Source organism: Saccoglossus kowalevskii, chromosome 2 (genome assembly GCF_978046115.1).
Source record: "Saccoglossus kowalevskii chromosome 2, keSacKowa6.1, whole genome shotgun sequence".
Classification (NCBI taxonomy): domain Eukaryota; kingdom Metazoa; phylum Hemichordata; class Enteropneusta; family Harrimaniidae; genus Saccoglossus; species Saccoglossus kowalevskii.
The window spans coordinates 42308816-42334506 of NC_140642.1; the positions used below are offsets into that span (position 1 = coordinate 42308816).

Here is a 25691-nt window from a genome sequence, read left to right on the forward strand (position 1 = left end):
TGAACTTGATCAATCCAGACATGTCTCGGATACGGATCCAGAACTGAATTCTTAAAAACAAAATGGCCGGCAGTCGGCCATTTCGAACTTGATTCGAAAGAAAAAATGACGTGCATCAAGGTCCTATTATGTTTAATGTATGTACCAAATTTGAATGAAATCCGTTCATGCATAACTGAGATCCGGGTCCGGAATGGTGAAAATGTGCGATTTTGATGCATTTTCGGCCTTAAAATGGCCGCTATTCGGCTATCGTTAATCGGATCATGAAAAAAATGCATGTGCATATGTGCCATATAATGTGTGATGTATGAGTGAAGTTTGAACTTAATCGGTCCATGCATGTTCGAGATACAGGTGATCACGCACACACGCACGCACGCACGCACACACAGGGCAAAACATAAGTCCCCGTTTTCGGACTACGTCCGAACGGGGACTAAAAAATCAAGAAACACACGTAGATAAGCATCCACGATAAGACTAAGTAGTTTTTTTTTGCTGTTGACTTGTACGTTTTCTTTTAAGGTAGAAGCCTATTGGCACTCGTGTTCGTGTTCGTTTGTCTATTATGTACAATCACATAGCTTATGGCACCATGAAATAGCATTCTTTTGTGTGTTCCAGCGACATATTTTGAGAAATTTGATTTAATATTTTTCAAAAATCACTATTTTTAGAACAATTCCATAGAGCAAAATGTTTAAAAAACTTGCATTTTTTGCCACTTTTTGAAATAATTTAGAACAATAAGTAGCCCAATATTAACAATATATTATTTTGTCAGCTTATGTCACCAGCCTACAATTTGAGATATGGCATAATAGCCACAGGAACCTAAGGTAAAAGCGTTGTAATATTGTCAAAATAGCCACTATCCACTAAAACAAAACCATAAATTTTCCAAAAATTCTGGGTACTTGCATTTCTAAGTAAACTTCTAACTTAAGCCATTTCAAAGGTTAATAAATATTATAAATGTCCAAAAAAAAACATTTGAGGAAATACAATGTTGTTATAAAACATTAAAGTGTCAGTGTTATAAATGGTTAAGACTACCATTCACATTTCAGACATTTCAAAACAGTAATACAGACTCAACTTTCTAATTTATTGACATCACCTAAAATTCAATGAGGTTAGTACATTAATCTGTTCCACATCTCATGTGGATGCATTTTGATTGACACTATCGCTATCTGATGTTGACTGCACATGAATGAGTAGCTTGACGATAGTTATTACGCCCTCACTGGCAGATTCAGTGACACAAATACCACCAGACAATGACGTCATGACAAGCATAACTTGGTGTCCAAGTGAATACACCGACATGGAAATGTCACCAAATGATCACTGAGCTAACAAACATGATGTGGCTTACATCAGATAATAAGCTCAACTCGGTCACCTTTACAGGGTTATCAGTATTCACCAGTGTTCCACCTAAATTTGGCATTCATTGATAAGTAATTTTTATTCAAAAAACTATCTTGAACCAGGTTTATTTTCACACAAAATTATTGTTTTTCAGATTGCTAAATTTCACTGAGAAACCTGGTCTCCTCCTCAAGAATTACCTGGACTCTGAGAATCTCAATTTTATACAATAATGTGCACACATGTACAGTTCTTATTGAAATCATGCATGGATCTTTGTGTGTCACTCTTAAATGGTTGCATTTAAATCCAGGTACGGCCTGTGAGGGCACTGCACCGCAGCAATCGGGACAGGCAGTTTGGGAGGTCAAAGTGAATAACACACACATACACATAGATGTCTTGGATCCATATAGGGAGTAGTTTATTACTAAAGCACTATGAACTAAGAAACCAGTGTTTTCACAAGGAATATGCAAATTTATGCAAATGCTATGTAAATGTGAACATGCTGACTTTGAAAACACTTGTAACGTACATATCTAAAAACTACAAACTAAACTAATGGACTAAAGTCCCCCTTGGAGTTTAAAAGAGACACACGAATCAACCTGTGATGATTATTAATAACAGGTTGAAAGACAGCAATCAACCTGTGTTGATTATTGGAAAATTGTTAAAAGAAAACATAGCTCAACCTGTGTTGGTTCTTAATAAAGCTAATACAGCAATCAACCTATGTTGATCATTGGTAAAGTAAGAAAAAGCAATCAACTGGCTTTAACATTGCAAGACTTAGAAATAAAAGGAATCGCACACCCATGGTAAATATCATGACCTACCCATGTGAAAGAGGGTGTGGTGGGTGGGAGAGAAAAACACGACGTCTGTGGCTGGCTTGGCAATGCGAACTGAGTACTAAATTAAAAATTGCCGACAAACTGATAGTTTATTTATTTATGCTAATAGGGCAGCATAGTCCATATGATTGGTCACAATTGAAATATGCAGATGTGACCTTTAAATCACTAACCTCCCAAAGGGCCCACTAGCTCCCCTGTATTTAAAACTTGTTAACATATTAACTTTGCCTTAAATCCAGGTACGGCCTGTGAGGGCACTGCACCGCAGCAATCGGGACAGGCAGTTTGGGAGGCCAAAGAGAATAACACACACATACACATAGATGTATTGGATCCATATAGGGGGTAGTTTATTACTAAAGCACTATGAACCAAGAAACCAGTGTTTTCACAAGGAATATGCAAATTTATGCAAATGCTATGTAAATGTGAACATGCTGACTTTGAAAACACTTGTAACGTACATATCTAAAAACTACAAACTAAACTAATGGACTAAAGTCCCCAAAGATCCAAGACATCGTAGTGAGAGTAGTTGTTACGTAGAAGGTAGTCTGGCTATGAATTGGTTCATTGTTTGGCGCCTCAGAGGAAGGGATGGATGCAGATATTTTCTGAAGGAGTCGCTGTGTCGGTCCCCCAGGAGTTTGATTAACTCAGTGGGTATACCTGAGGACAACGCCCATGAAGCACCACCCCGGCAAAAACTGTGGGTTGAATACTGATCAGCATTATGCACCAATGGAGCCAAAAGAGAGGCCAGACGTTTGGTGAACATAGGAGGGAGGACTGGCTGGGAGGGAAGGAGTATAATAGCTGGTCCTTCAGGAGAGGGGGTATTCCTGAAGGCAGCAATAACAGCTGAAACGGGACAAAGAGGATGATTGGGGAGGATTGGGAGGGGTAAAAGCAGTTCACGACTTTTTGTTTGGATGGTTTTGGACCACCTAATTACCATACCTATGCCCCATGGAAACACCCGGAAGTCACCACGTGACAAATGTTTAGCAGGATCAAAAAGCCGGATGAATGAGGGGAGAACATTTGATTTTCGCAGGAGACCAAAAAAACATAACGAAACATATAGCCCAAAACACTATATCTGTTACATGTGAGTGATCAAGCTGAGCATGAATACCAAAGAGAAGCTGTGGCGTTATAGGTAGTTTACGAGTAACGAAGGTATCCTAAACCCGGGCAATCCCTTTCATCAGAGAATTGAGGGTGAAATTCTCTTGAGTGGGTTAGAGGATCCACATTCAGAATGCAAAAGTCTGATGACATTTAGATATTGGCGAATTGAGCTCGGCTCGAGACACCTTGCCAAGTGGGCCACATATTTATATAGAGCCGCCGGGCTAACAGGGACTGGGCTGTAACCAAATTCCAAGCAGAATTCCAAAAAGGATTTCCTATGAACCTTGTATGTTCGTTTTGTGGAGTCTGCGAAGGTGCGGCTTCTATAGACGGCGATCTCAGCATCCAGTTCTGACTCCATTTGTCGGAGTCGAGTACCTGCTGGACAAGAGAGAGCGCAGGATGAGTCATATGATATGGTAATGACAGAATGAAGTTTCTGGGTTCCCAGTGGGTGTCACTGTGAAGTAAGGAGTAAAGGCGCTGTGCTTGACCAGGTTAGTGTAACCTAGATATAGCATCCGGAATGTCATTTTGCTTTCCTGGGATGTGTATGGCATGTATATTAAAATTGTAAGAAACTGAAAGCCAAAATAACTCCCGAAGAGCAGACATTACTTGCGGGTTGCGAGATGTACCATGATTGATATTGGCCATTGTGACTGTGCTATCAGTAAATACATGCACTGTACAGTCTCGCCATCTAGGGCCCCATCTCCTAGCTGCTAAAATAATGGAAAGAACTTCTTTATGATTGATATGAAGGGATTTTGCAGCAGGCCAATCAAGACCCCAAGAGGTGTACTGCCAATCCCCTCTATGGAATATACCTGATGCCTGCGTGGAGGCATCCATGAGTATGTCTGTGATAGGGCGAGGGTCAATAAATTTGGTTGAGCCGTTAAAAAGAGGGAGGCAGTTTAACCACCATTGAATGTCGGCAGCAAATTCAGTAGATAAAATGACCTTATGCGAAGGGCAGCGCAATTTGTTTAGCTGGTCTAGAATGCGGCGGAGGAAAGTTCTACCTCCCTTTATGACTCTGCATGCCCATGCGAGTTTACCCGCAAGGAACTCCAGCTGGCGGCGATTAGCACGTTTTCTCTTCGAAAACTTGAGCAGCAGCTCTTGCAATTCATTCAGTTTTTGCGTCGGCAGGCGCAAATTTAGCGTGGTGGTATTTATTTCAATACCAAGAAACGTAAGCTTTTGAGTGGGTCCCATAACCTTACCCCAAGCAATGCGGAAATCTAATTGGCGAAGTAGGCTGATGAGTGTGTTTAGGGCCATCCTGCATGTGGCGTAGCTTTCAGCAATGATGAGAAAGTCATCGAGGTAGACAACCATGGCCTCATAACCACGGCGAGCCATCATACGTCTCACACTTTGGGTTAGCCTATGGAAAATACTTGGAGCCAATTTTGCACCAAATGGGAGGCGTGTATCATAAAGGTAGGTTGGTTGGCTGTCCCCCGCAAACGTTCATTCAATACCTGTGGCTTGGTAGTTAGAGGGATAGATTTTTACGGAGCGGTAGGCTGACTTTAGGTCAACCTTAGCTAGGTAGTTGCCATGTGAAATTAATTTTGTTGCGTCATCAATTGTTTGGTATCGGAAATGTTCATGAGAGGCATAATCATTGACTGCGCTGCCTATTGGTTGACTGCAGTCATGTATTAGCCTAACATCTTCAGAGTTAGGTTTAGGGATAGCACCTAGTGCGCTAACTATGGTAGGTCTATATGGGGTTGGTAAGTAGTAACCCTCCGCAATTTCTGAAAGTAGTTGGGACTCTACTTTCTGACGTGCCACTCCTGTAGCAGAGCGATAATTTTTTGTATATGCAGGGCGATATGCAACACCCTCAGTGGTTATGTGAAACCCATTTTTGATGCCCGCGAGGAGAAATTCAGCGTCGGGGTCATTTTGCAGTTCATTTAGCCATATTTTGTAATTGAGAGCGTAATCTGGTGGGGTTGGTTTAGGGGTGGGTGGCAACTCTGTAATTAGTTTTTTGAAACCAGGGAAGGTGTGGCATGGGTAGTTTTAGCATGTGCCTTGCGACAAGTAGGCTCTAGGCACACATGTGCATAGGTGCATGAAGTACCAAATTTGCAATTACCTCTATTAAATCCCAGGCATATCGGTCTACCTGATTGACTGTCAACCGGAGCTGGTGTACGATTTACCGAGTGGGAGTGAGTAGTATTACCAGATTTGAATTTTCCACTTACATTGTCCATAGTTTTGTTAGAATGTGGGGCAAATGGCACTTTTTCTTTTAAACTGACAGTAGCAATATGTGGGATATCACTACCCCAAGGGAAGTTATGTATAGCCTGGAGTTGTCTATACTGACGATCATATAAAAGCACCGAGCTCTATGTGAACCGATGCGCAAGTTGGGAAATTTTGTCAGTATATGTCATATAATTTAGCAACGAATTTGAGTGGAGAGAACCCTCTTGGACTAACTCATACATTATACGCACATTAGCCCCAAACCATTGATAATCGGTGACAGATTCGAGCCGAGGTTGCTTATTTTCGAAAGATAGAATTAATTGCGTGCCATTTTCACCCGTGCTAAGTACTTGTTGGTCGGGGACATTGTCCATATTTGATAAAAAATCACAGATGTCCAAGTATTTACGTTTCTCACCTTTGTTACGAGTTTGCATGTACACTAATGGTTGGAGGTCTGCCCTTAAATTGTTTGCAGAATTGTTTATCTGAGGGGTTGACTGTGGTCGAGTCCCGGGTCGAGTATTCAGCAGTTGGTGTAGCGGTAGTGAATTTTGGTCGGAGGAGTCTGAAAGCAGTTGATGCAGGAAATCTTCCATCCTTCCGGCCATGTTGTTGTCATCTGCGGAGTCGTTGGTGGCGCTGACATCCGGTGCGCTGACCACTGAAGTCTGTGCTTGTTGACATCTCAGATTAACAGGAAATGCCCCACGCCGTGCTTGTTCGATGTCTTTAATGGCGTTGATCAAAAGGCGACGCTGTGCCCGCGGTTCAATTCCCATCGCATCAATATCGTCGAGCTCGATAAGCCCGACAGATTTCATGTTAATAAATCCACCAGTGGCTAGTTTTGCAAGAGTGAAGGAGGTGATGTCGTTGTTCACTGCCCATTGCTGTACTTCGAGAGTTACGTCAGAGTTGCCTTCGGGTTCCATTGTTCTCGGTGGTGTAAGGTCTATGTCGCTGGAGAACATGTCTGATTGTGTCAAGCTATCCATAGCTAGTAATATTGATCAATTGTTCATAGATGAGTAAAACTGGTCGAGTATGTCGTTTTCGTGTTCTGGTCGTGGCTCAGTGTGTTGACAAAAATAACACCGTCTTTCTCCGCAAGCAACGCTACAGTCTAGTATTCTGGCAAGTAGTGGATCCGATTCAAACAAAATGTAGTTAACGTACCTACGGATTTCGTCTCTAGATAGCTGGTACGTAATAGGTATCGGGAACACACTGCGGATTGTGATTTCAACGTAGCTGGTTGACATTTAGCAATAAAAATTAGTACAGATGGTGAAGAAAAACGCAAGCAGAGAAAAACACTACGTCTGTGGCTGGCTTGGCAATGCAAACTGAGTACTAAATTAAAGATTGCCGGCAAACGGATAGTTTATTTATTTATGCTAATAGGGCAGCATAGTCCATATAATTGGTCACAATTGAAATATGCAGATGTGACCTTTAAATCACTAACCTCCCAAAGGGCCCACTAGCTCCCCTGTATTTAAAACTCGTTAACATATTAACTTTGCCAATATCAATCTTTTAAAATAACAAGTTTTTTGCATCCTTAGAAATATAATTTTACAGCAGAAAACAATATTTTCTCAATAACTAGTTAGTATTAAAATATGAAAAGCAAATATTTTTGATCAGAGAACTCGAAAGAATACGTGACTAGTTTGTTAACAATATAATTTAATATAATATAAATAGGTTTTAACAATATAATTTTCAATCAGGATTATTATATCCTCGAAAATAATTCTTTATATGCAATTAGGTATTAATTAATTAATAATTAAGCTGCTTGCATAAATATCGTCTAGAATGCAGATCCGATCCAATTGCGTGCATGTGTTACCAGGGATTCTGTCATGTCTGCAGCCAGCCATGTTTAATTTTAAATTATTCGTTTCACATTATTATTTTAAGTAGGGGCAAATAATTGATTGCATTTCACGCTTACCCTTTGAAACAGCTCGTTCCACCAAAATTGTCTGAATTTGTGGGTCGGAAAGGAATTTTTTCATACATTCTTGGTGCCCTCGTTCACTGAGCGCAGTTTTCAGTACTGTGGATGTCCCATCGCCATCTTCCAAAAGGAGTGGTATTAACTTTGCAACGTATATTTCTAAACTAGCAACATCAGCCACCGTCTGACTGGTATTACTGCTCGTGTCAGCATCGCTATTATCCGCCATAGTTGGGGATATAGACGATGTGCCGAATGAAGACGGTAATTACCTCCTTTCGCTTTACAACACAATGACAAGAGGAGTGCCAGACAAGATGTCCGACTCGCAGGTCAGGTGATCGCCACGTTATGAGGTCTCTGATTGGCTGTTTAACGGCAAGATAATTTTTCCAGTCAAAATATTGTATTGTTTCCTTAAAATGCTTGATATTGCAAATATATATTTATATATCGATATTTATCAACTTAACCTTAAAGTATTTGCCATATAACATAGAGACCTTTTAGAAATGTTCTCAATTTCATTATATAAAACTCCTCGCCCCCAAAATGGAATGGTATTTCCCAAGCCTCCCGGTGAGCAAAGATGCAACAAACAGGCGAACCAAATTCAAAACACCCTGGAAACCCGTGTTTGTGTATCTATGCTGCGGTTTTTTTTTTTGACAATTTAGTGCGACATGACGGCTGGATCAGTAGCGGTGCCAACTATTATCCCACTGCGGGTTCCTATACCAGGAAAATCAAAATTAAACATTGATACGAACACCAGCATTGAAATTCGCACAGGTAAAGTAGTCGAACTGAATTGTCATTGTCGATGTTTATTGAACCCCACACCCCATGTGACCTCAGAAATCTCGTTTCAGGCCCTGTGTGTGCGAGGAAAAAGGGCCTTAAGGCCCCACCCCTAGAGTGAAACCTAACTATAAAACCCCAGCCCCTACTATTGTATTTGTATATGCTATCAAGGGTACATTACTTGGGGTTTGCAACGTAATAATAATTATCTTTATTGCGTTCGTATCCCTATTAGGATTTTGACTAAAATGCAATACAGATGTGAATAAAGACAAACAAACAATTAAAGTGAGAATAACAATACACACAGGAAAATAAATAAAAAAACAACTAGCAAATAAAAGTAGAAAAAAAAATAATGGTAAAGTAAATTGGGTTGTTTTCCACATTTGTGTTGAATGTTTAGATTACTATTGCATGTACATGACCTTATCTTGAGATAGCTGACTATGTTTTCAACTTTTCCTCTCTTGTTTTGAAACAGTTCTCTATGTATTTTGCTATTTATATTATTAGTGTTGGGGTGATAACAGCTGATAAAGTTTTTTCTTTCTCCCGCGTAGAGATCACATGTTAAAAGAAAATGTTCTTCGTCCTCTATGGCGTTATTTTCACAACATAGACATTTTCTTTCAGATATATCTGTGTTGTTATATCTCCCAGTCTCTATTTGTAGTCTGTGAGCACTAATCCTCAATTTTTTATTCAAGACCAGTATTTGATCATCTGTTTTATCCCTGTTGTATTTAATGGATACCTTCCTAATTCTAAAAGACATGCCACATTGGTCGCTTTGCTGTTAACTTTGAGGAGGTATTTGCAGTATTTCATGTGCAATTGTTCCATTGGTGACATGATATTCATATACATCTTTTGGTGTTTAATTATACTATCTGACCAGATTTCTGCACAGTATAAAAGTATTGGTTTCATCATGGTATCAAATATAGTACATATATGTATATACGGTAGTACTGTATGGTGACATAATGCCAAGATTCCATTCAAGTCTCATGTCGTAGGTAGCGAGACTGATGCTACTCTCTTCTGACATGACATAGACTGTTTGTAATATAACAATAAAACATGTATTACCACATTCATAGTGAAAAAATGTAATACATCGAAAATGTACAGAAAATATAGTTATCGTAATCCGTCATATCGTGAGCTATTTTGATCCACCTGGACATCCCAGTATCCTAGTTACCTCGGGCATGTGCATTCGCATATTTCTGAGTTGGAACGCTTATGTGAGAGTGAGATTGTAACGGGATCTTGGTATCATGTCACTGTAGTTGCAAACCCCAAGTAATGTGCCTCTGTTGCTACTCCAGATAACTATGTGTCCTGATCAAGCAGAGCATATACAATTAAAATGAGGGAGGGGCAGGGCTAGTTCTGGGTAAGAGGGTCCGAAGGAACTTTAGTGCCATTTCACGGGAAGAGATCCCTCATAACTTTTTGCGCTATTAATTTTCAAAATAATGGCCACTCATTTGATTGATAACGAGTATGAAGACAGCGTTTGGTTTGATTCGCGTTCAATTCGCGTCCGATTCACGTACAATTCAGACTCCCACTGAATGTTGATATATAGCAATTTCAGCTAATTTAACAATATTTTTGAGCGCTGGAAAAACAGAATATTTTATACTTGTTTTATACTTGTTTGAGCCCATGTGACTTCCGATGTGAGCGAGACGAGGACTATTTATAACCATGATTTTCTCCAAAAGAAATAGGTTGATCCCCATTTTTCCTACACAAAATATGCTACCATACATGTATAAACTTTTGTGTAAATTATAGATATAGCAATTTGTATGTCAATTCACCGCGAAACATGCGTCAATCGAACAGGAAACAAGCGTAAATCAAACGCGAATTGAACACTAATCAAACGGAACACTGTCTTCACACTTGTTAATTGATATGAAATTACATATTCATCATCTATGAATATGCGTCAGTAATTTGATCACTTTGTGTTGATTGGTCACTTGGTTAAGATAGCAATCTTGTTCAAGAAAACCAAGAAACTCGCATACCATAATATATATGTACTGTATTCATTGTATTAGTTGAAACTAAACAATCTGTAATTACTATTTGATATTAAAAAAGAAAAATGGCATGTTTTTCAGGAGTCTTTCACAGAGGTACCATTTTTGAATGATGCAACTCAATGTGACATGCTTCCTCCACTCAGTAAAACACTGACTGAAAATATTGTGACCTGATTTATCTAATAAAAAAAATACATGACAATTAATCTATACTGCTATACATGTATAAGGAAAATGATAAGCTTTGTACACATTGGTTGACAATATAGTCATTCAGAAATTTATTTTACATTTCTGTGGATGATGACATATTTGTAAATGACCATATTCACAGAATAATTTCATTCATACTGTAGTAATAATAAGCTATCATGGTGGCACAATTTATTGTAGCATGATTGAAATTTAATTCACTATTGGCAACTGCCGAAAAGTAAGTAGAAGTACAGATATGTCACATGCATATAATGTTTTACATTAGTACAAAAAAAGGAATGTTTTTCTAATTAGGTCAAATTTGCTAAAATGGCATGTAAGTATTTAAACATGTTTTAAATCTTATGTGGATGATATTCGCTCACATTCGATCAGGTTCAGATAAAAAAGACAGCGTAAAGTACATCCAAACAATATACTATTTATTCGTACAGTGTATAACAAAGGAACTACAATGTAACAAGGATGCAACTAAAGAAATATACAATGAGATGTCCTTTTATAGGGTTGAGTAGGATTCACACCTCTAGATTAAAGATCGAAAGGAAACACATTTATTAGATAGTAATATTAATATATCAGCTTTAAATTGACCTTGCAACAGATTTCTATTGCATTAGTGCTGATAGTAGTTATTACAAAATGGCTTATGTAACTCGAATCTGTGTTTCTTTCCAATAGATTTACATGTATTATGGTAAAATTTCAGGCATGTAACAACTTTCAATTGTTGTATCTCAGCTAATATAACTTGGAATTGTATAAAATAAGGACCAAAACATACAGTAAAATATAGTCTAATAATATCACGAAATTACGAATATGAAAAAATAAAACTGAATAAACAACAAGTAATATTAATGAATGAGGAAACACACATGTGGATGAGCATCTACAATAACTTATGAAATCTATAGATTGTCATGTAACTTTTCACTAGAAATTATTAATTAGCCCCCGCCGGATCTGCGATCCGGGCGGGGGGTTTAATTTGGGTCGTGTCTGTGCAAATGTGTGTGCACATTTTTATGTTACCAGCTTTTTCTCACACATGTGTGATTCAATTCGGTTCAGAGTTGGTACAGAGACAGAAATTGATCGTGCTATTGTGCACATAAAGTTATTTTTTCGATTCTTCAAAGTTTCACTGTGTTTTTCCTTGATTTTTAACATTTTTCCTTCAAAATCCGACTTTTCCCGAAATTACCCGAGTTTAATCCGAGTTTTGATGACGCTTACGCAGTTCTCGTCTCGGTGGAAATCAGTCATTTTTGTGAGGATATTGTATCCCGCTTATATGGACAAAATTGTGTCTCGTCAATTTCAAAGGTAAGAAACTGTGCTTGTTATGGTATTTATACACTTTGTATTATCGTTTGTGTCTCGGGTTTGGTGATCGTGAGAAACAATTGCTAACCTGGCGAGAGTTTCGCCAGAAAAACTGCCTTTTTATTATGGTTGTAGGAACTGATTATGTATTGTGTAAATTGAAAGTTCACCTCGTGATTTAAGAGGTTTGCAGTGCTCTCACCGGGATTCAAACGTCGTGGTCGTGGTGGTGTCGGCGCAATGCTGCTCTGAGACGCTTGCCAGACTCTGCCTCGCTCAAAATCATTATCGCCATGCTTGATTTCCGCAACATTTACATTTGTTTATGATTTCCACTGCTATTGTTCTATGAGATGCGTCCTCTCTGTTCATAAACAGCCATAAACAAGTTTAGTTGGGTCGGCATGTACTCATTGAAAGTGTTGGTTTATTTACATAATCCACTGTTCACGCAATAGGCGAAGTTAAAAATATGTCGCTACTCAGGAGAGATGGCCCACAACGCTAATTGTCCCAATATAAACGTACCGGTACGTTTATTTTTTCCACAGAAAAATTCCACCCGGTACATTTTTATTTGGGATGGTACGTTTATTTATTTTTCTAAATCCGATTAAAAAAATCATGCCTTTTTCCCCATGAGAAACGAAGCCAAAAGATCGCACTAAAACATCGGTAAATCTGGTCTTCCGTGTTGCTTTCACCATGAGGTCGCTGAACTGTCATATTTAAATGCTTTATGGTAATTTGAGCACATGGGCACCATCCAGCATTTTGGTTGGTTGATTAGCGACTTGACCTATCTGGTCAATAAACACGCGTCGTGGGCATGGATAACTTGGCGGATATCGTCTCATCGAGCGTTAATATGTAATCGAAAACATTTGCTTACCATAAAACTAAGTTGAATTTTACTTGCATTTCATAACAATTCAACGAATTTATTTTTTGTACGTTAATATAATCACTACTGAGTACTAATCAACAATTACAACACTTCGAAAACAAGTAAGCTATCGTACCGTGATCATTTGCTACCAACAAAAAAATAATGCATAATAAATATAGTGAATATTTTTTGTTGTCATGTGAACAGTTTTTTTGATTGACTGTAACTTTCCAACATTTCATGACGCCTATTGTAGAACCAAATTAGGGCCTTTCACTCCTCCTTGACGCCTATTTAAATGATTATACGGCATCTTGTCGCCAGCCACGAATGTCACACTAGACGAACTTGATCGATACTGCCGACCATTCCATGCATTTTTTATCGACGCACGACAACACGCAAATCGAGAAAAGTATTGTCCTTGCAACAATTTCGCGCAATATGTCACCACTATACAGTGACTGATTTTAATTTTTATTCAACATTAAAACAAACTACAGTGAGTTGTTCTATGGTCGTATAAAAATAAAATAAACTACATTAAGCAGTGTTCTCCCCAGGCTCAGAGGCAAGCATGGCGGTCTAATTTGCATGCTAATTTGCATACTAATTTGCATATTTTTCAGGATTCACTCTCACAAAAACAAACATACAAGACAGTATTAAAATGTATGAGAGACTTTATTTAAATTACATAATACTTTACATAATATACCATAATTTGACAAGATCGTCATTTAATGTGAACTGTTCCATAAAACTTAGTCTAAACTAATCCTTCTGACTTTGTTGTGCTCCAAACATTGGCTGCCTTACTGTAGTTAAACTCGATCGTCATAGACTTGCACGGGACTTTGTTCCATAAAGAAGATTCACTCTTTGCAATCATGTTGTGCTTTGAGCATTAACTGCACAACATTCCTAGTGGGAAAAAATTATAAATAATAAAAAAAAAACAATGAGGATTAAGGTTCAAATAAATGTAAACATAACGATTGAATTGTGCCACGATCGGGAACCCAGTGCCGTATGGATAGCATTTCGTCTGCAAAACATGTTGTTTACATGTTGGTTTTGTCAGGTCAACGACAAGGAGACTCGGGAATTTCGAGGAAAAAAAACATGAGGTCACTATTCAATTAAAATTAAAACGTAACAATAGAATTATGTATACAAATCGGGATTCCATCGATTATAGCGCGTGATGATAGCAGCTGTCGTTCGCAAAACGTTGACAGGCCGCCATCTTGGAAATACCTACACAGGTCAACATGTGACCGGAAGATTACAAAATTTGATTTTTTTTTTTTGCTTGGACAAATTATAACATACGCGTACCCATTAATCTATGAAGATATCCATAAATAATCTAAAAAAAGTTGACAGTAACGAGTGATGTTTTTTTTTCATGCCGTGTCTATACCAGCCTCGTGTCTAAGATGTTGATTGAAATCAGTGTAGGCCTACCATGTTCGGTGTTCTTACGATCGGCAAAACATACACACACTGGCATTTTATTTCTAAAATTACGAAATCTTACCTGAACAATTGACCTTAACCAGGGAAATGTCTTTTTCCACGACTCATCAAAACCAGCCTCACGCCGTTTCTGTGTTTCTACACGCTTCCGTTTCTGTGCTGTGCTAGCGGTGATTGTACGTTTTAGCCGGGCGGCATCACCTTTTTTTCCTTTACATGTTTTGTCATATAGCATCTCGGTGTTTGCAACTTGAGTGACAATTTGTTCCCCATTGACAGCGTCTGTACTTCACACGTGTTTAACAATGGGACTGTTTAATTTGTCCCGGCAAGTTCAAACCGCCGTGGCGTAGACGGTGATAATTTATGCAGTGCTACGTGTGAGCGGGTCAAATGGACGTAAACAATGCATCCTATTAGCATGGCGGTGAAGTTGTAAGCATGGCGGTCCGAGCCCAAGCGTGGCGGCCAGGTCGCCAAGCATGGCGGTGCCGCCATGCTTTGTTCTATGTGGGGAGAACACTGTTAAGATAGAGTTAACCAACTAAACAGAATGCTAAATAAAGCTAAATAATATTACAAACACATATAGAATCACAGTAAACTTGTACGATACAGTACAATACAATACTCTAACTACTATTGCTAAGGAGTGGAAAATCACATTCACATTAGAGTCATAACTATGGAAAGAATATTTTTATATTTGGTGGAGCTGCTCATATATCATCTGCATACATTTTTGTATGTATTGTGCAGTTTCCCAGCCAGTCCGACTCGAGTAGTGATTGGTTTGCTACTTCATTACATCTTGCAGCCTTTCAAACAGTATATTGCTAGACATGCATCAATTGTTGTCCATGTATATTCCTAATTGCTCAGTGAAAACTTGCAATTTTATTCTGGCTGGTATAAATATATTAAGTAATATGTTTTGCGTACTGAAAAGACGGTACACAAATATCTTTTTTAATTAAATTTAACAGCTAATGGGAGCATATATGCTACAACCTCTGCTTACTTTTGACTAAATGTTTTTGGTTTTTTTCAGGTGCAGAGCCAGAATTTTTTTCTCGGGAAAACAAAGCCACTGAAACTGCATATATTACAAAAGCATACTATTCGCTGCATGTCTGACAAATGTATAAACTTTTGCAGGTCGTCTTTTTTTTTTTTTATAAGTGCTGTCAACCAAAACATAAATATGTGTTTCAATTTCACACGATTTGTTAATATTAATGTATGATAATAAAAACTTGATAATATTTTTCTGCGTTCTGGCACTTTATTTGTATCATTGTCATATGAGAAGTACTCTTGTCCTTATTTAGAGATATTGAAACTAATTCAGGGCCACAAACTACATGAAGTACATGGGAAGTAAAGTTGTTGACACAGGTAATGTACACCAAGGATCATTGCAGTTTCTCAGTTCCTCATCTGGGCCTAGTACTTGTATGACAAACGGTATCTTTGCCCTGTTACTGTTTGAAATATCAGAAGTTTTTCGCTGGAACAGTTCTGTGATTGACAGTGTTCTTGTATTAGGAATACAGTTGTACAAGGAAGTTTATCCAAACAGACACAACACTGACTCTTCAACATATTTGCAGATCTGATTTGCATACTTGCATGTCATTTTACCTGTTGTACTTGTTTGTTGCTCTCTGGTGTTCTTGCTGAGACCAGGATGGAGAGTGCTATAAACTTGAAAATGCCATAGAAATCATCTTTGCCAATTTACATCCATGCCAAAAACTGGACAAATTATATGTTGCAACTTTCAGTGTTATTCATGACCTGTTTGATTGAAAAAAGTTTTACGACTTGGAGGCCATTTTTTCCCTCTAAAATCTAAAAAAAACAAGCTTTTTCTCAGATATGTGTCATTCAGTTTTGTTCAAAGTTGGTACAGGGACAGGTAATAATTGTTTACAAGTGCACATCGCATTATATGTTTAACAAGTTATAAATTGTCTCAGAAAAGCCAAATGAATAAATTTTAACCCCACCCCCTAAAATTGTAACACATTAATTCTGAACATTTAATAACGGAATTTTAATACAGCTCAGCTTCATTATAAGTTTTTAAATTTTTTTCTGAGTGGGGGCTATGACATGACATGTCATGTCTTGTTTAATGAAAAATGTATTGAAATGCTTGAAAATTATCTTGTTCAAAACCACTAGCCTCATGATTTGATTTGAAGTTTGGCATGTGGCATGTTATGTACCAAGTCCATTCAAATTTACCAATAATCTATGATTGGTCACATGGTTTTGCCTCCATCTTGGATTTTGGGGAACTATTTCTCATACTTCCAGGTGTCTCATCAATTTGAATTGTGTGTTATTGCATCATTGACACATGTACTACCAATATCATGAGTACAAACTTCATTATATGACTTGTCACCATTTTTGATTTTTAACCCAAAAAACATGCCTGAAAATCATTTTTATTTCATTATAAAAGTTAGTGTAGTTTTAATACATACATGTAGCTTTAATTCGAATGACCATATCTTATATTTATTAGATACCCAAGGCTCAGAAATTTACTATACCACAAATGGTACTAAACCAGAGCCATTTCAAAAGCAAGGAGAAAGAACTACCTTGAAGTACAGAAGACCTTTTTTATTAGGTGAAGGTAAAAGAACAGTGAAAGCAGTAGCTGTTAGTGGGTAAGTACATTGCATATATATTTATATACAATAGCACACAAGATATGAAAATAAAGAGTAAATTTTACTGAGTACAAGGTATTTCGAACTTGCGTATATTGTGGAGATAAAAACCACAGTCAGCTGGTGCATGTGTGATAATAAAATAAATACGATATTTACTATATGGGGGCCGCCATCTTGAATGACACATAAAACTAAATAAGAGACAAGTTGTGAAACGCGTTTTTCAGATTCCTATAATTCTGGACAAAAATACCAATCTTTTACAAAAATACGGTCCGTTGGGGTTATATTAAGCCAACCGAAATCAAAATTCGGTCTAATTCGTCGTTTTTGTGTGGAAAAATCCCTTGCATACAAACACCTAATTACACGAAGAACCTAGAACACTTTCCTGGGGTATTTAAAAAATGACAATTTCGGTTTCAAACACCCCAATCTGATTAAAATAAGATCCTACTAAGGGCTTTTTTATTTAAGCACAAGTGACCTTCTATGATTATCAAAAACTTAAAAAACTTAATTTAAATTGAATTCATATATATAATACATACTTCTACATTAATAAGATTGAGTAGCGCTGTGCCAAACTGATTACTAGTATTACTTAGTTTGTAGATAACTGTTATATTTTGTCATATTAGTGATGGAAGAGAAAGTAATGTTGTCAGTAAAACATTCATGATTGAAAGGGTTCCACCACAAGATAGAGACAGTGATGATGAAAGTTTTAAAAAGAAACAAGGTATTAAGGTGAGCAAATTTCATTCATTTTATTACATTGACATCTGTCTGTGTTTTATTTGTGTCTGTCTGTCAGGGTTCTGCCCAGCTTGATTTGAGTGCTGGTCGCTAATTAATATTCATGAGCTAATTAATATTCATGAGCTAATTAATATTCATTTTCCCATTCTACTAGCTACGAATTAACTACTTTAATTATTTTAACTTTTATTTATTTTTAATATTTCAATATAAAATTAATCTGGTTTAATAAAAGTGAAAAAATATATACACTTTATTTTTGAAATCATGTCTAAAATACGTATTTTTAGACATTGACCTCTGACCTGGCAGCCATTTTTTTTTTCAAAGCGTGTCGTCAGTTTGTTACGGCAAAAGTGGCAACAAGAAATTAATTGTTTTCTTTTCCGATGGAACGCTGGTAAATCACATTAATAGTGAGAAATTAGTATTCCTTGTATCGCTGACTGAATATACCTTATGAATTTATTTTTATAAACGAGTCATGAAGCCAAAAACATCAATGACGGTTACTACACTCAAGTGCAAGTGCAGATTAAACGAACGACAGCTTGACGCATCGCTGCCGGTGAAGTGAGCAAGTTATTGTTAAACTCGGCAAATCCTACACACAACTAAACTTGCAATGGTAATCATTCCTTCTGTTTATTTATCATTGTCTCCCCTTTCATTTTCTTGATATACGATTTATTCCGATCTGGTTCGTTTGTTAAAACTAACAGAATGTCAATCGGAGGTTAAAACAACGTGTACGTTGATTTTGAACAGCGGTATCTTCTTTCAAATTTTGTTGTGTTAATTTGTTGCATTGTGTTGTGTGTTAAAACCACAATAGAATGATGGTCCAGTGGCCGACATCCTGTGTGTATCATAAACAAATAGAAGAGTGCTGGTCGCCAACTTTTTGTCCTGGTCGGAAATTCTGAGTGCCGGTCGCTAGCGACCGGCGTTGACCAGCGTGGGCAGATCCCTGGTCTGTGTTCCATTCTTTGCATGTGTCTTGTACTTTATGTGGGACATATGTACATGCAGTGGTTTAGCAATTCGATTCAAAATGGCGGACTGACAGCCATCTTGTTTTTGAAAATGTTGTATTTTGGACATGCTTTGTCAGTTTTCACTCAAATTTGATACATAGATTATACATGTTAGACTACACGTCCTCCGACCGTCCGTGCATCTGTCTGTCCATCTGTGCATTCGTCTGTCCGGAGTCATATTTCAGAATACTCTGGACCGATTCTGTTCATTTTTTGCATGTGCCTAGTACTTTATGTGGGACATATGCATATGCAGTGGTTTAGCTATTCAATTCAAAATGGCCGACTGGCAGCCATCTTGTTTTTTGAAAATGTTGTATTTTGGACATGCTTTGTCAGTTTTCATTCAAATTTGGCACATACTTTATACATGGCAGGATACATGTCCATGACAATTTCTTTGGCAATTGGATCAAAGATGGCCGATTGACAGCCATCTGACTTTTTGGCCTTACTACAGTTTTTTTTTTTAGAAAAAATGAACAAGAGAGAGCACACACAGGCGAGGTGTATCTATCGCCATTGAAATATTTTTGGAGTAATTTCAGTGTATTTGTTGTCCAGGCACATTGTCAGCTGGTGTTGCTGGGAAGTTTTCCGGAGAACAAAATATTTGAGAAAAATTTCATGTTGTACGGCAGCACGGCAGATCAATCGGCAATTCGGTAAGAGGGCGCCAGCCGAGAGTATCAGGGCGCTGCGCCCCTGTTCCCCGGTTTAGAAAAACTTCTGTTACTACTATATTTCCAAGATTTATGTACCATTTTCATTTGTATTTGGCACATACATCATACATGTCAGTTTGTTTCATAATCAGATCAAAGACGACCGAATATTACTATATCTCTGTCACCCATGTATCATTTACATTGATATTTAGCATGTCATAAATCGATACATGTACATGTCAATTCAATTTGCAATTTGATAAAATATGGCCGACTGGTGGTCATCTTGTTTGTTAGTCCCCGTTCGAACGCAGTCTGAAAACAGGGACTTGTGTTTTGACCTCTGTGCGTCTATGCTTCCGTCTGTGCGTGCGTGCGTCTGGACCTGTATCTTTGAAATGCCTGGACCAATCACAATCAAACTTCACACATACATCATACATCTTATACATATGCACGCAATTTGTTTCACGGTCTGATTCAAGATGGCCGAATGGCAGCCATTTTTGTGCTAAAAATCATCAAAATCAAGCTTTACTCGGCTGTTTACAGATAGATTTTGTTCAAACTTGGTATATATGTTGGACATTATAGGACCTTGATACACATTATTTTGTTTTCAGATAAAATTCAAAATGGCCGACTGGCGGCCATTTTGTTTTAATAAATGTGGTTCTGGTGCCGTATCTCTGACTTGCTGTGACTGATTATGTTCAAATGTTAAATATTCATTATACATCATGTTATAGATATACAGATTTATTGGTTTGACGATCCTGTTAAAAATGGTCGAATGGTGGCCATTTTTGTGCTAAAAAATCATCAGATATCACTATTTCAGATATTTCCGGCATTTATGGAGGGATTTCGTTCAAACTTGGTACATACATTAGACATTGCGGGTTCCTGATGCACATTTATTTTATTTTTTAGATCTGATTCAGAATGGCTGACTCATGGCCATTTTGTTTTAATGAATGGGCTTCTAGAGCCATATCTCTGAAATGCTTTGACTGACTATGTTCAAATTTTATATATTCATTATACATGTATTCAAAATGGCTGATTTTGTTGACTCCCATGTGCGAAGCACAAAATGGGAGTCTTTGCAGTTAGTGTGTCTGTATGTGTGTATGTGTGTATGTGTGTATGTGTGTGTGTATGTGTGTATGTGTGTCCGACTGTTCCACTGCTATCTCAAGAACCATACATCGGTTTTTGATGAAACTTGGTGCATAGATGCTCTGGGCCAATGCGCAGATTTGATTAGGTTTTGGGAAAAATCCATGCTCGTTAATTACCTAATTTGCATGATAATTCGCTAATTTTTAGCTGTTCTATGACTGTTCCACTGATATCTAAAGAACCACTCATTGGATTTTGATGAAACTTGGTACATAGATGCTCTGAACTAATGCTAGGTTTTGATTAGTTTTTGGTAATAATCCGTGGATACTAATTACCTAATTTGCATAATGATTAGTCAATTTTCGGTTTTTCCACTGATATCTCAAGTACTAATCATCACATTTCAATGAAACTTGGTACATAGATGTCATACGACACTGCACAGACCTGATAGTTTTTATGGTAATATCAGTACATATTAATTACCTAATTTGCATAATTAATTAATTTTCAGCATTTGATATAAGTAGTTAGCATTACATTTCAATGAAACTTGGTACTTACATACTCAAGGACTATGCAGAGATTGATTGTTTTCGATAAATATTTGTGCATATTAATCACCTAATTTGCATGATTAGTTAATTTTCAGCTTTTCCACGGGTATCTCAAGTACTAATCATCGCATTTCAATGAAACTTGGTACATAGATCCTTTAGGACTATGCAGAGACCTGATTAGTTTTAGGATAAATAATTGTGCATATTAATTACCTAATTTGCATAATTAATTTTCAGCTTTTCTACTGATATCTAAAGTACTAATCATCACATTTCAATGAATCTAGAATTATGCAGACCCAATTAGTTTCCGGTAAATATTTGTGCATATTAATCACCTAATTTGCATAATTAACCAACTTTCACACTGATATCTCAGGTACTATACATCACATATCAATGAATGTACATGGATGCTGTAGGACAATAGACAGACCTGAATAATTGTGGGTTAAAATCTGTACATATTAATTACCTAATTTGCATAATTAACCAATTTTAAGCTTTCAGACTGATATCTAAAGTACCGTAAAAATTCCAAAATTTCGACCGGTTTTAAATAATTGGTGTTAGAAATGTGACGTGTTTTTAGAGTCAAAATTAAGGTGCATTTTCGGACGGTCGAATTTTTCAGAATAGAAATCAGCAAATGAAAAAATGGGGATGATAGACAGTGTGCTTCATTAGTTTTTAAAAAATGCAATGTCCGTCAATTGACGTAAACTTCCTCATGTTTCACGGTAAAAGCAAAGGTCTTGGCCGAGTTGTAACTCAAAATCTAAACAAAGTCATCAATCAGTATTATGACAAGCAAAACAAAACATCAAGACGCGGAGAAGAGGTCAGCACAAAACTAATAGGTCAAAAGACAAAGCTGTCTCGCACTACCTAGGAAAACTTGCGAATGTTCGAAGTACAGGTACCCATTGGACAAAAGATACATTGAAGTTTAGCAAACTATCTCCCCGACCCAGTGCAATGTATCCAGTTAGAATCAAAGCTCACGTGTCCCTTATTTGAGGGACCAAATTCTGCTGTAAATTCGCCCTTGGATAAATAAAATGGGATTTAAGAAAATAAAATGGGACTTTTAAGGTGTATTTTGGCGTCATTTTTCGGACATTTCAATCAATCCTGCCGGCTAAAATAGAGTCTAAGTTTTACCGTAGTCATTGACGTCTGTCTATTCAAGAGTACACGTGTATGATTTTTATCGTGACTAGCGTGAGCGGGTAAGCTTCCTTTCGAGAATGAGCTGTTATCACTGTGAACAATGTTAAATTATTCTTCAGATGACCAGTTTATTTTTTAAAAACAACTAATTTTTTTATTTAAAAAAAATCATGCCGTTTTCGCATCAAAATCCAAGCCAAAATATCGTACTACAACATCAATCTCTTCCGCATTGCGTTCAATAACATTAACATATTTAAATAAGCTATGGTAATTTGAACACTTTGGCATCATCCTGCTTTTTGATTGGTTAATTAGCGATTTGACCTATTTGACCTAAGAGAACATGGCGGATATCCTACAGCATCAAACGTTTATACGAGACCGGAATCATTCGCTTACGATGAAACTAAGTTGACTTTTATTTGTATTTCATAACCATTCAACAAATTTATTTTGTGTACATTATTATAATCACTACTGAGTACAGTAATAATCAACAATTCAGAAACGCAGCATGCCGAGATTTTTGTGTTCGTTTTTATTTGAAACTTCGTTTATTTAGAATATATTTTCGTTACCAATAAAATAAAAATCTCTCAGTCATTCAGAAACCCGGATTCATGCCTTCGAGGAAGGTCCCGTTTGAACGCTCACATCGTGTTTTTTTTCGTTTGGGGGAAAACTAAAACTGGTCGCAATTTTCGAATAAGAATGAGTCGGCAATTTTTAGTGGAGTCGAAAATTTGGAGGTAAATAAAACACCGAAACCCGGCAAATAAATAAGCGATCGAATTTTTAGAGGGGTCGAAATTTTGGAGTTTTCACGGTACTAATTATTCCATTTCATTGAAACTTAGTACAAAGATGCTCTAGGACAATGTACAAACCTAATTAGTTTGGAGTAAAAATCTGTTCATATTAATTCCCTAATAAGCATAATAATTCATAATTTTTTGGTTCTAATCACATTTCAATTAAACTTGGAGACATAGATTTTCTGTTACATTGCGCAGACCTCATTAGTTTTACACTCAAATCTGGTCATATTAATTTTCTGATTTGCATAATTAGTTTTCAGCTAAGTAATTTCGAATTATATTTAATGTGTCTCCAATACTCTCAGCACATGGGAGTTCTTTCTAAGCTTTCTTTGATTTTAATTAATGCTGTTCCAGAGCAATATCTCTCAATACTCGTTTGACGATCAGATACAAATGTCAATCATTCAAATGTTGCACAATCATCATAATCGAATTCGATGTAAATAAACAATCTGTTGTATACGCCACTAGTGACTCTAGTTTCAAGGACATGCTCGCGACAACCCCTCCGCTTTAATATGACGAGCACAAAGAGAACTTTAAAAAGTTAACGGGGACTGTGTTCTTTCAGTTATAAGTCTGTAATATGAATTAATAATTAATCAATGAATTAACAACAACAAAACTACTATGGTATTCAAGATATATGAATACATAATCAAAGCAGTGATATGTCCCGATGAGATCTTGAAAGATCTCACTGAAAACTATTCCTACTTCAGCAATGTGAAATTGGCATCAAACTCAGTTTCTTGCATCAGATAAGCATAATATTCAAAATATACGAAAGTAAACAGGAATTGATCACATTTTTCATCATTGCCAATATGATGCCAAACAGATTCAAAAGCACACTTCACTCTGCTTCCCACTTTTGCAGACTTTATTGTGTTAAAAGTGTCATCTGTACAATTTATATATCTTCTTAACTCTATCTTTGTTGTTTCAGTCAACTGCAGGATATTCTGCAAATACTATAATGAAGAAATTACTTGAAGAAGATAATACTCTAGCATTGGAAGATTTAACAATTAGTGGTTCAAGTAAAAGACAACCTACTCAAGGTCCAAGGTTTACTGCTTCTCGTCTGGGTAATAAAACAGGTCCCAAGTCACCAAAGACACCTAAACCACCCAAAACTCTTGAAGCAAAGGTAAGAAGATTCATGAAATTTGGTGACATCATCAATGAGTTCTGATCAAATGCAGCTTTGCTCTGAACAAGGATAATAATAAAAATTGTGGATATATTAACAATAATGAACCTTTGCATGTACAGCTATACTGTGTGCCATTATGTTGATTTCTCACCTGGAATGCTAACTGGAATTTCAAATTCAAATTTTATTAAAAAGTTGGAACTGCAAATAGTATACTATTTTTATTTCATATGTCATTATAAAAGTGACTTCATTTGTTTTCAGACATCATTGGATTTTTCAGCCAGTCGTCCTAGGAATGCTCCTGAAAATATAACCCAGGCCAATCGCATACAAAGAGAAACAGACTTTCTGAAGTAAGTAGACTCCAGCATACTCAATGTTTTGACGACAACTTGTGTAAGTGATACATTACTAGGAAAGTAAAGGGATATTGGTGTCATAATCACATGTTTTGACTTCTGTGTGTTGGGCTTTCTCCAGTATTATAATAGATGCTTTAAGAACAAAGGGAACATAAAAAGTTATTTCACTAAATATGGTAAATATAATTTTCTCCTACATAGAGACACGAAAAACTGATAAGAACACTTACAGATTGCAAAATACAAGATATTCATCAACAGTTTCTGCTAACGATAGAACCACATGGTGTAGAACAGAGCTCTGAAATCACCACTCTAAAGTTGCACTAAAAAAACGTTTCTGTAGCTGTATTGAAATATTTGACGATACCATATCAATATGCACAAATTAAGGGAATATATACAGTCAAATATTGCTACTACATGCAAACCTTATAATTAATTGTTGCTGTTTCTGTTTTTTATAGATGTATATATTGTTTAGCTGATCGTCCTTCAGATCCATATGCCCGTTTCTGTACTGAGTGTGGTTCACCTGTACCACCTGTACCAAATACAAGATTACCTCCCCCAGAGCCAGGTCAGGTTGGAATGTGTGTTGGCTGCAATTCTATGGTACCTTTGAATACTGATAAATGTGTTGTATGTGAAACTCCAATCCCACCTCAAATGATACCACAAGCAAGTATCAAACTGCGGAGCAAGATTATGTGTAATAGTTGTGGAACAGCCAATCCGGTTAATCTAAACTATTGTGTCACATGTGAGGCTAAACTTCCTGCTAATGCCAAGGTAAATGTTTATATTTGTACATGTACTAGATCGGTCATAATCAGATCATGCATAAATCTATATAGGAACTGTAAAATTCATTTTATAGAATTGAAATAGTATAATGTTATGTAATGTAATTCAGTTTTTGCTGGGAAAGGAT

At 36.9% G+C, this 25691-nt stretch overlaps 2 protein-coding genes across 5 annotated transcripts in view; one reads left to right on the forward strand and one right to left on the reverse strand.

The window, feature by feature from the left end:
• LOC100379078 (cytoplasmic dynein 1 heavy chain 1-like) overlaps window positions 1–7943 on the reverse strand; it is a 127227-nt gene extending 119284 nt beyond the window's left edge. For all 4 annotated transcript variants that reach the window (XM_085495740.1, XM_085495730.1, XM_085495735.1 and 1 more), the window contains exon 1: window positions 7591–7943. In XM_085495740.1, coding sequence (XP_085351866.1) covers window positions 7591–7825 — 235 coding nt within the window. In that variant the 5' untranslated portion in view covers window positions 7826–7943. The remainder of the gene's footprint in view (window positions 1–7590) is intronic.
• A 255-nt stretch (window positions 7944–8198) lies between these two features.
• LOC100366424 (double zinc ribbon and ankyrin repeat-containing protein 1-like) overlaps window positions 8199–25691 on the forward strand; it is a 35274-nt gene continuing 17781 nt past the window's right edge. The window contains exons 1-6 of the mRNA XM_002740849.3: window positions 8199–8388; window positions 16925–17072; window positions 17720–17828; window positions 24183–24386; window positions 24657–24748; window positions 25225–25549. Coding sequence (XP_002740895.1) covers window positions 8280–8388; window positions 16925–17072; window positions 17720–17828; window positions 24183–24386; window positions 24657–24748; window positions 25225–25549 — 987 coding nt within the window. The 5' untranslated portion in view covers window positions 8199–8279. The remainder of the gene's footprint in view (window positions 8389–16924; window positions 17073–17719; window positions 17829–24182; window positions 24387–24656; window positions 24749–25224; window positions 25550–25691) is intronic.